This window comes from Quercus lobata, chromosome 3 (assembly GCF_001633185.2).
Source record: "Quercus lobata isolate SW786 chromosome 3, ValleyOak3.0 Primary Assembly, whole genome shotgun sequence".
In the NCBI taxonomy this organism is placed as follows: domain Eukaryota; kingdom Viridiplantae; phylum Streptophyta; class Magnoliopsida; order Fagales; family Fagaceae; genus Quercus; species Quercus lobata.
Genome location: NC_044906.1, coordinates 69,277,089 through 69,289,251, shown reverse-complemented (window position 1 = coordinate 69,289,251; position 12,163 = coordinate 69,277,089). Strand labels below are relative to the sequence as shown.

At 33.0% G+C, this 12,163-nt stretch overlaps 1 protein-coding gene and 1 pseudogene across 1 annotated transcript; one reads left to right on the top strand and one right to left on the bottom strand.

Moving 5' to 3' along the window:
- The first annotated feature begins 358 nt into the window (after positions 1 to 358).
- On the top strand, positions 359 to 6,272 carry LOC115978766 (annotated as a pseudogene).
- Positions 6,273 to 10,334: 4,062 nt separating this feature from the next.
- On the bottom strand, positions 10,335 to 11,444 carry LOC115981606 (protein starmaker-like). The gene has a single exon (XM_031103882.1). It carries the CDS (start codon positions 11,385 to 11,387, stop codon positions 10,839 to 10,841), a length of 549 nt encoding a protein of 182 aa, XP_030959742.1. The 5' UTR covers positions 11,388 to 11,444; the 3' UTR covers positions 10,335 to 10,838.
- Positions 11,445 to 12,163: the final 719 nt, after the last annotated feature.

The window sequence follows — 12,163 nt, the reverse complement described above, 5'->3', positions numbered from 1 at the left end:
TTTCAAAATACGAAACATCATAAAAGGCAATTGTAAAACTTTATGTATTAAATATATATATATTTATTTTGGTGATGTCAATATATTTAATTTACCTTTTGTTTAACATTTTGTATAATTTATGTTTCATATATTGAACCCCTAGAAAATAATCCTAGAGCTGCCACGGTCTCTCTCACGTACACGTAGAAGAACCTTAGCCAACACATGTCTGCTCGCTATTCATTAGGAATTTTACTGCATGAATTTTCCACGAAGAAACATAAGATCCAGCCTACAAGGATTGTCCTCAACATGTGTGTGTGTATAAATAGATACAGAGAGAGAGAGAGAGATAGTACTTACATCAAAGGTGTTCTCTTACACTCCCTAAGAAAACAATAGCTCACTATTGTTTGGTGCTGCAATAAAAGGCTAAAAAAACCATGAAATTTGGAAAGGAATTCACAGCATAAATGGTGCCTGAATGGCAAACAGCATACATGGATTACAATCAACTTAAATCCCTTTTGAAAGAAATCCAACACTTCAAGCAAAGAACCAAGCCACCAGCAACCCCAGCCGGTCTTAAACGAAAGCTCACACTTAATAGAGCTTTTAGTGGCTTAACACAAAGATACAACCACCCCACAAGCCCATCATCAGCTTCTGATGATGACATTGAAAGCCAAGCCATTCTTGTCAATTCTGTGAACCATGGTGGCTCGCAAAGTTATCAAACTTCGTTTCTCATGTCCTCCGATGAAGGTGGTGAATATGAATTGGTTTACTTTAGGAGACTTGATGATGAATTAAATAAAGTGGACAAGTTTTACAAGGCTAAAGTGGAGGAGGTGATGAAGCAGTTATGCTGAACAAGCAAATGGATGCTTTGATTGCTTTTAGGATCAAAGTGCAGAATCCTCAAGGTGGTTTTGATAGGTCTGTGGAGATGACTCGTCTTGCTTCTGATGTTGCTGCTTCAGCTGCTGCATTGGCTGCTTCTACACCAAAAGGGGCCAGAGCAAGCTTTAGTAAGTTTTTGAAGCTTTTTCATATGGTTGTTGAGTGTTTGGGAAAAAGTAATCAGTTTTTTTTTTTTTTTTTTTTTTTTGTGTATTTTTTGTCTCAGCTTTAATTTAAAAAAGCTTAAAATTAAATTTTTTTAAATTAAACTAACTTTCATCTTTTTATCTAACATCTAATAAATAAGTTATTGAAAATTACCATATACTAAACGTATATACATGTTGAAAAATTGCTAAAATTACTTTATCAGTTTTACTATAAAAATAAACCGTACAACTTAACTTGACAATGAACTTGACTAGTGCCCAAACAATAATAAATGATTTTTGAATTACTTTTTTTTTTTGTGTTAAAAAATTAATGCATTGTCAAGAGGCTTGTATCTTTTTTCTGTTCTTTTCTTTTTTTTTAAAGAGAATTAGGATTCAAATTCTATTCCTCCATTATTGTAACTATTAAACTATGGGGAAAAAATAAAGAGATTGATATATCAATTTGTATGATTATGTAAAAAATTAGTCACGGACTTCACACATTGCACGTGATAAAATTTTTAGGATACTCTCATTAATTTTTTTTTTTTTTTTTTTGATTTTGGACTAATTTAATAAATAGTAATGTAATTCATAATTATATTTTCATTTATTATAGGGACAATCACAAATGTAATATATGTATATATATATATATATAACTTCTACCATACCAAAATAAAATAAAATAAAATTGCAAAAATTCAAAAGGTAAGTTAGTGAAAATATTAAAAACATTTTTAATAAAAGTTATTTATAATATTTTGTGTATCATTAAAAATTATATAAATTTTGGAAATTATTCTTTTAGTTTTAAACAAATTTTCTCAAACCTAGTTTTTTGTACCATACAATCAAAAACACCTAGAAACATATCTAAAAAATTAATTAAACTCAAAAAAACTCAAAATTTAAAAAAAGGGAAAAATAAAATATTGAAACTTTTTTTCCTTAAAAAAAACATATATATATCAAGAGTTACAATTCCAAAGGGGAAAAAAGTAGAGAAAAAAAAAAATTTAAGAGAAGAAGTATTATGTTAATGCTGTCATAATTTAATGTAACATGTGAAAAATAAATAGATAAATAAATAATTTTAAACACAAAATTGAATTTGTTTTTTCTTAAAGATCTCAAAAAATACACCAATAAGATAAGAAAGATAGGGTTCACTCATCAAAGTGATTGTAGTGTGCACTTACTAAATAGTGGCATGTTATGACTATGTTTCACAAGTTTGATGTTCATAACAAGGCCAAACATATCAAAGTTTTTGTAAAAACTGATATCAATCAGTAAAACTTTGTAATAATAAACTAAATTTTCCATGAGCAGGAAGAGTACCCATGGCCATGGATGTGATTGAAGAGGGTCCGAGCAGCCATAGACCATCATCGGATGAATCAAGTGATGATAAAGATGACAAAGAGGATGAAATTGTCAACCCAAAGGTTCATAAACAGAAGCCAAATAACCTGAAGGCCACTAGACCAGCTCCTCTTGAAATACTTAGTCATGTGAAAATGAAAAACACTCTAGAGACTCCTCGTTCAACCATTAAGGGCTTACTCAAGCACCCTGTGCAGACAGAGCTGAATTTTACCAAGCAAAATTTGAGAAAAGTTGAAGATCAACTTAAGCGAGCTTTTGTTGAATTTTACCAAAAGCTTAGGCTTCTAAAGAACTATAGGTACTAGATGGAAGTTCATTATCAAATTTGGTTGGGTTTGCCTGTCGTTCTTTCAAATGGATGCAGTAACTCATTTTGCTTTGAATGATACAGCTTCCTGAATACACTGGCATTTTCAAAGATCATGAAGAAATATGATAAGGTATTTCCATCCCCCCAAAAAAAAAATTAAAAAAAAAAAAATTGTGTATAGTGTGCAGTTGGATGAGAATGAGAACTTCGTTGATTTGCTTATTTGTTGAAAAGTTGGTTCAAGACTTCAAGTATAGTTGTATTTAGAAAAAAACTGTAAATAAACAAATACGTTAAGATACAAAAATATAAAACGTGCTAGCAAACAGACACTACTCTTATTCCTAGGGTTTAGACATCGATTTTGGTTCTTACGTTTTGAGTTTAACATTGCAGATCACTTCAAGGAATGCATCAAAATCTTACATGAAAATGGTGGATAACTCCTACCTTGGAAGCTTTGATGAGGTAAAATTTCTCTATTCATTCTCAAAACAAATCAAACTTTAGGCTTTGCTTACAAAAGGGTTGCTATATCAAGTGCTTTCCATCTTATCTTTTTTTTTTTTTTTTTTTGGAGAAATAAACACACAAACACAAGGGAGAGGGAAAGAGGTTCTAACACAAAGACACATCACAAATTCCACTCAAAAACCTCAAAAGCCATTGTAACTTTCTTTCAAATTTGATATGCCATTTTGTTCAGATTACCATACTTATGGAAAGGGTTGAAGCTACATTCATCAAACATTTCTCCAATTCTAACCGCACCAAAGGCATGAAAGTCTTAAGACCCCAGGCAATGAGAGAAAGACATAGGACAACATTTTCCACTGGTAAGATCTTTTATTTAGTATGAATTAAACTTCTTAACAGTGAATTGGGACCAATTCTGATATCAATTTCTTTCCCTTGAATTAATTTGGTCTTTGTAAAAACTTCAGGTTTTTTGGCTGGCTGCTCTGTAGCTCTAATATTAGCCCTTATTTTAATTATTTGCGCACGTAATATCATGGATAAGCGAGCGGTAACAAAGTACATGGACACCATGTTTCCCCTTTACAGGTATATTTCTTCTTAAACTGAATTTCTAGGATTTTCTACTCTAGTATCATAATAAAGTATCATTTGTCCTAAAAGCTTAAACTAATAAACTAAAAGAAAACGATGAATCTAATCATTATGTTAACATAACCGAACAAGAATTTCTAGTGTTAAATTGTTTTAGCTGAATAAAAACAGATTCATGAGAAGAACACGACTTCCATTTCCAACAAAGGGGATATATAACTCTTTTGTTTCACATGTTGAACTCCCTGCAGCTTGTTTGGATATATAGTTCTGCACATGGTTATGTATGCTTCCAATATATACTTCTGGAGAAGATACCAAGTCAATTATTCCTTCATATTTGGATTCAAGCAAGGAACCGAGTTGGGGTATCGAGAAGTTCTCCTCCTCGGTTTTGGTCTTGCAGTGTTAGCACTAGCCATTGTGCTCTTGAACCTTGACATGGAGATGGATCCAAAAACAAAAGATTATGGAACATTCACCGAACTTCTGCCTCTGAACTTGGTTTTAGTAAGATTATTAAACTTAATTGATGATTTCCACATTTAACCTCTGAATATATAGGCAGAACCTAACCCTTTCTTTCTCTGCAGTTTGTGTTCATCATATTATTCTGCCCATTTAACATCATATATCGCTCAAATCGTTTCTTCTTCCTTACAAGTCTCTTTCACTGTATCTGTGCTCCTTTGTACAAGGTAAATATTGGTCAAGAACTCGTAATGCATAAGATTTGTAAGTAAAACTGGGGTGCTTGTGTATGAAGTATGAACATTTGTAAATTTTTTTCTATTGCAGGTGACACTCCCAGATTTCTTCTTGGCAGATCAATTCACTAGCCAGGTTCTTAAATTGGTTCATGTTGTTTATCAATTGCGCAAGAATGATACTATAACTACTGCACATTTTACTATATAAAGCTACTAAGTTAAAAATTGATGTGTCAACTTTTGAAACACACACAAAAAAACCATTTACTCATTAATGTATCCCCAATCATATTCATTGATCATTTTATTCTAATTTTTGTTGCAGGTGCAAGCCTTGAGAAGTTTTGAGTTCTACATTTGTTACTATGTTTGGGGCGACTTCCAGCACAGAGAGAACAGGTGTGAAGAAAGCAAAGTATACGAAACTTTCCTTTTCATTGTTGCAGTAATTCCATACTGGTCTCGATTCCTTCAGGTACCAAGACATTTCTTTGACTTAATAAGTTTAGGGATAAAAAAAGAAAAAAGAAATAAGGCACAATAATTACATTTATGGTATCATGTTGTAATTGGTGTATGCTAAAAGTGGTGTCAAAGGTAAAATAATGTAAAAGTGATATTACACCAATTTTAACTTGACATCTAAATATCCATGAGAGTTTTGAAAAGTTTTATGAAAGCCTTTTGTGTCTCAAATATAAGTCCAAATTTTAGTGGGATAGAAGATTTGGACTCCTCAAATATTGCTCTTCTTCTTATGTTGCTACAAGTTGAATGATAATTGCTTGATGGACATACTTAATTCCCTTTTCGCTTTTAGTGTCTCAGGCGCCTGTATGAAGAGAGAGATCCTATGCAAGGATATAATGGCATTAAATATTTTCTGACTATTGTGGCTGTTATCTTGAGGACTGCTAATAGTCCTGATAAGGTAATGGGTTGGAAATTATTAGCTGGGATTTTCTCAGCCATTGCAGCAATTGTTGCTACATACTGGGACCTTGTTATAGATTGGGGGCTTCTTCAACGTCGATCTAAGAACCGTTGGTTGAGAGACAAGCTATTAGTCCCTCACAAAAGTGTATATTTTGGAGCAATGGTAAGAGAAAAAAATAACTGTAACATCTAAATAGCTTTTGATAGTTGTTATTTATTTTGAAAACTTAAAATAAACATAAAATATAATTAAAAATAAATAAAATATGCCCAAAGATATACGTTAATCATTAACTATCTCAAACCCATCTGTCTCGTGTCTGTGTCAGTGTCCATGACTCCATTTGCATGCTTCTTAACACAGTAACACTACTAATTTTAACTTCATGACCATGCAGGTGTTGAATGTGTTGCTGAGGTTTGCATGGATGCAGACTGTATTGGGTTTCCAAGTGTCTTCCTTACATAAAAATTCCTTAATGGCCATTGTAGCTAGCCTAGAGATCATTCGTCGTGGCATATGGAATTTCTTTAGGTAACAAAGATTTTATTAAGTCATTTTAGTACAAAAAGTTCCTTAATTTTTGTGATAAACATAAAATTTTAAGCATAATTGCTCAGATTGGAGAATGAACATTTGAACAATGTTGGCAAGTACCGAGCTTTCAAGTCTGTGCCACTACCCTTCAACTATGACGAAGATGAAGATAAAGATGAATAGGTTGTTTCAACTTCCTACATAAATAGGAGTAATATATTATATATAAGATCAAGGAAAATGAGGAAAGTTCAAATTATTCTAAAAACTACAATTTTTTTTTTTTTTTTGTTGTTTCATGGGAGTTGTTGACAATTGAGAGGGAGGTGCATTAATTTCTTTATGAAGGCAGTCCATGACCATGACAGTCTCACATGATGTATTTATGTTGATAATTTCAATTTTTATGTTACTTTTTCCTTAATAATAATAGATTTTAATCTTCCATTACAAGAACGCATAATTATTGAAGTTTATCTAACCTTATAAAACAAGTTGTAACAAGAATTTTGCTTTTGTTACTAAGGTTGTTCTACACTACTATCAATGCACGCTTCCCTCAACACACTATGCCTACTTATAGGTCGATCTGGGTCGAGTTTGTGCCCAACCTAGACTCAATCTGACCACTTTGGGAAGGGAAAATCATAACCCACAACTAACCCAAAATGAGTGTTAGATCTACCAGTTTGGGTCTCATCAGGTGTCAGATCTACATTTTTGAAGAAGAGTGTGTTTCACTCTTGCTTATTTGAATTTTTTTTTTCAATTTTTATTCCAATAATCTAATTTTTAATTTTTAAAAAATATGTTAAAATAAGCTAATTTTTAGCTTTTTGCCACAAATTTAATCTAAAAGTTTCTAAAAAATAAAAATTATATCTTTTGATAAACACTATGCAAATAATCCATTTCCAAATACACGAATAATGAAAAAAAAAAATAGAAACAAAAGAATCTTATAATGTGATTTTGTTAAAATTATGGTTAAGTGATTAAATATAACTTATCATGATGTCAAAGAAAATAGGTTTTGAGTTCAATCATTCTCATTTATAATTTTAAAAATTCCACATTCAACTCTGTTTATTAAGGGAGAGTTTAAGCTCCACACGTGATAGAAGGTGTTAGAATTATGATTGTCATAAAATTCACAATTTCCTAATATTTTAAACCACAAAATTGAAAATATCTAAGTTCAGTTCTTATTCTCCCATTCTGAAATCTTGCATTTCCTTTAATGCCACACATGGTACCAAATTGAGTTCTGATACCTATGTAAACAAGACAATTATACTCATAATTCATTACAAGCCACCTCCTCACACAGCACGTCTCATTCAAACCAGCTCATAAAACTTGAAATTTTGTGTTTACAAATACATTGAGGGCTTTGGCAATTTTTATTTTATTTTTTAACACTCACCAATAAAGAAAAATTAAAGTGTTTCACCATGACTTGCATTTGACGGGAACTTTAAAGCTAAAACGAGAACAAAAATTATTAGTCATGTTCTTATATTTGCAGACTGTATGAGCATGGTGCAATTTAAGTTCTTTCTTTGCTTGTTCATTGTTGCTTTTGCTTGTTTTTGACAAATGACAAGTTACAAGTGGAGAAGAAGTGGGAAGAGAACATGTTGGCTTCATGCATAAAAAGCTGTTTTTATTTATCAGGGGAAAAAATATCTCCTTCATTTATTAGGCAAGACTACTTAGGTAGTCTAAATTAGGGGATGATGATTCCAACTAAATTTATGGCCAAAATATCATTTTGTTCCTAATATTTTGAAGTTATTGTCAATTTTGTTTATACATTTTGGTCACAATCATCGGTCCATGTTATTTTCAACTTGCAGTCAATTTGGTCCCCACTGCCAATTCACTAACGGAAATTGACTACAAATTAAAAATAATAATGGTCACACAGTCTTCACACAGTCCCCTCCAAACTCACTCAACCAGAACCCAGCTGAACAAACATCACCAAAAAAACTCAAAAATGCTACCCAATCAAACCAAGGCCCAAACTCACTACCTTAAACCTCATGGCCCAAATACATGGTCCAATCAAATAGAGCCCAAGAACCAACCCCATCACTCGCACTAACCAAAGCCTGACAACATAGTGCTTGACAATGACTATGGGGGGATGTTGTAATACGTGAATTCCCATTATCCACTAGGGCCTCACAGTCATTGTGAAGCAGTATATTGTCAAGCATGAGCTTGGGGTCACACTGATGCCTGAAAATTGCCATTCACACTCTATTGTTGGTATGTTACTCTGTTACTTGTACTAACGGGGAAAACAATGTCCTAGCTCACTCCATTGATAAATGGGCTGTCCTTCGTAATTTGAAGAGAACTGTTCCCATCCCCTCCCAATAAAAAAGAGTCTTCCCACATGCAGTTGGATCAACTCCCCAAGGTAAAGTTTGCCAACATTTGGACACATTAAACATAAGGCACTAATCTCTGGTCAAGCAAAACTTAGTCATGATCTTTCAAATAAGTCTGATTGCACTATCCTTTTTGTGGGCTTCAAACCACATTCACCACTGTTCTATCACTTGAACCCCCAAGTTGATTTCGCTCTCACCATAAATCAAGGTATTTTATGAATTCTCTTGCATTCTCTTCAAATCATAACATCCATCTACAAAACAGATATTGATTTGCAAAACCTTTGAAACAGGACACGTAAAACTTGAAAGAACCCCTCACCGAACACAAAGTTCGATAAAAGCACAGTAGAATACTAAAAAAAATTCCCTGCCTTTATACGCGCAAATAGGATCCCAACCCCAGGTAGGAAAAGGTGCTTGGCAGATCATTCTTAAATCCCAATGGCCAAGATTTTTGAAGAAAAACCACGTTAAAAATGCATAACTAGACAATCACAAGAAGCACTTCCTCATCATCACAATCAACAAAAGCATCAATCCAAATTTACCAGATAACATTAATTTGGAGATCATGATCCATGCAAAGAAAACATAAAAAAGCACTAATGCACAGTCCAATTTCCTGAATACCTAAGAACTTTGCAGTTGACCAGTAGAATAACCTTTATATAATTTCATTTTCAACTTTTCATATATAAGAAAACCTCATGAGCACAATCTGTCAGTCTGTGCTGCACACAGCATGCATTCAAATATGCAAGCTTAATTTCAACCTAAAAACGAGAATATCAAAAGGGGGAGTTTTTTCATATAAAAAAAAATGTACTGATAAAACCTGAAAAATTCGGAACAGACTGAAAAATCTATCTTACAATTGTAATCTAGATAATTCTAGAACAGTGCCCTGGACAGCATCAGTAAAACAAGATGCAGGAAGTGACAGGAAATGAGGACATCAACTGATCGAACTTTGAAAATCAATAGCAAATTTATATGAAACAAAATACAGTATTACTGAAGAAAAATACTGATTATACCCCATTGTTAACGCAGGTCAAATAACCAATTTGAAGCAAACAAATAAAATTGAAGCAATGCAAGGAACACTAATCTATGGCAAAAGACCAGGAATTTGTTCAGGGTGAGGATTCACATGGAAAGCATTAGCCATATGGGCGTGGTTAAAATACTAATCTCTACTAAGCGAAAATATAATATTCAACCAAGTTGCCTAAACGTCTGCATAGACACGATAAAAGCATCAAGAAGCAGGTGAAGTGTGTTAAAAATACAAAATAAATGTCCACATCAAGCAAAGATATTGATCTTACACCCATTGTTAACACGTGTTGACTTAGCAGTTGTGAACAAGCATGTTGAACTGAAATGGTACAATGGACACACAACTCCCACATAAAGGGAAGGATCAAAAAAGGTTCCAAAACACTAAAATACAAAATAGTCTCCACTAACAAGTAGGATAAGTCTGCACTCACCGAAAGAATTAGACACTGTATGAGCATGGTTAAAGTACTAAACATCTAAACAACTAACAGTAAATCAAGAAATTGCACAACAACATGCCAACGAACATTAGAAGGGCATCAAGTAAGAAACATTTGAAGCGTGTCTAAGCACGGAATAGGGAAATTTATGGACAAGCCATGGAAAGGGAAGACCTTTACAATTCCTTAGGTGTGTACCTCAATAGTGTTGCCTGGTCTCCTTTACGAGGAGAACAAGGTTTCAATCCTGCTCCCCAACTTGTTGTAACAATTAAATTATAGTAAAATAAATAAATAAAAAACCATCAATTAAATTCAACCAAGACCAATGCAACACAAAAGGTGTCATCTAAGGAACTGTACCTAAGTTTTGCTCCCATGGAAATTGATTCACCAAAATGTACTTACCCAACAAAACCTAGTAGTAACACCGTTTTCATTATCTACTCGAAAATACCAACATAATGAGAAACATAATCAACAAAGTGAAGTTAACTAAAAACACTTCCATTTATCAAGACTTCCTTAATTGCCTCAAATCATGTCTTTTGAGTTCTAAAACAGAATCAAAAAGAAACTAACCCCGTCAAATTATCAATTAGAAGCGGTTTCTTTCTCTTTCGCCTTCTCAACATTATAAAAATCCGACCATTACCAACACCCGAAAAATCATAAATTTGTAAATACCCACATAAGAACATAATCAACAAAGAAAAAAGTTGGCTAAAAAAACACTTCCCATTTATCAAGATTTCCTTAATTGCCTCTAACCAGGCCTCCATATCCCGAACAAAAAACTCCGAAAAATCATGTCTTTTATACTTTTATCACCGCGGCTCATACCGCACAAAATAGCAGCCAAAAAATAACTACTAAATTTTGAGTTCTAAAACAGAATCAAAAAGCAAACTAACCTCATCAAATTATATCAATTAGAAGCAACTTCTACTTTCTCTTTCTCTTTCTCGTTCTCCAATTCCTTGAGGACTTCTTCCTTGGCCTTCTTCTCGGCTCGGATTATCGGCTCGTAGTAATCGGCGTGAGCTTCCATACACCTAGTCAACGCGGTGGTGATCTCGGCGCACTTGTCCACAATGTCCTCTTTGCTCTTCTCCGCCTCTTCGATGCACTTCTCCCAAGCTACGAAGCTGTCCTTGCACCCACCGCCTTTCATGAACACGCAAAATCCACACTCTCCTTCTTCTTCATCTTCGTCTCCTTCGTCTCCACCTCCTTCTTCGTCTTTGTTTTCGACTTTATCAGAATCCTTCGCCGATTGACTCGAATCTTCCGGAGCTTTCTCTTTCTCTTTGTCTTGGTCTAGGGTTTTGGGGGTTTTGGAATCGGAATCGGACATTTTAGGGTTTGGTGAGTTAGAATCGGAGGGAATCGGTGAGTTGGGAGACGAGTCAACGTTGGTGTGAGTTTGTTGTTGTTGTTGTTGATCGCTAGGGATTGATGAGGAAACGCCTCCCATGGCTTCTTGCTTTTGCTTAAACCTCCTAAAAACCCCCCTTCCAAATATGCCTTATTTTTTTTTAATATACTACTATTTTTTTAAAAGCTCATATATATATATATATATATATATATATTAAAAAACTTGAACTCCTATTCCTACTTCGCATCAATAAAAAAAATTAAATAAGTTGTTTCCAAAACCGAAAAAATTGTATATTTATCTTATTTTGAGTTGAGTCAAATAAGTTGGATTTTTTTTTTTTTTTGAGAAGGTCAAAAAAATTGGATTAACTATGGATTTTGTCTAACAATGAACATCTAAAACTAAAATTTAGATACTATTAGTATTTAACAGTTAATAAGTGTTAAGAGTCTTATAATTCAATCTGTTTGTCTGATATATTTTAATGTTTTTATTTTTTTATTATAGAAATCAGTTTTTAAATAAATAAATAAGATATTTTAGTAATTTACTGTATATTGATAATTAGGTCATTGAGCTACCTACTATAAAAGTATAAAACCCAAACCCTTTTAAACCTTAGCAAATTTAAAAGTGTGAACCCAAATCCACCGTAAAGCCTGCTTTTTAGAAAATTCCAAATTCTTACTATTTGAGTTATATAAAAAAAAAAAAAAAAAAAATAAATCATCACTAGTTTCCCAAAAAAGAAAAGAAAAAATTTATCACCAGTTCACCACTAAAGCTACTTTCAATCAATTTTTTTTAAAGATATATCTGATAAAAATTAAATCTTCTATAACAAAAATCTTAGTGATAGAAATAAAGCT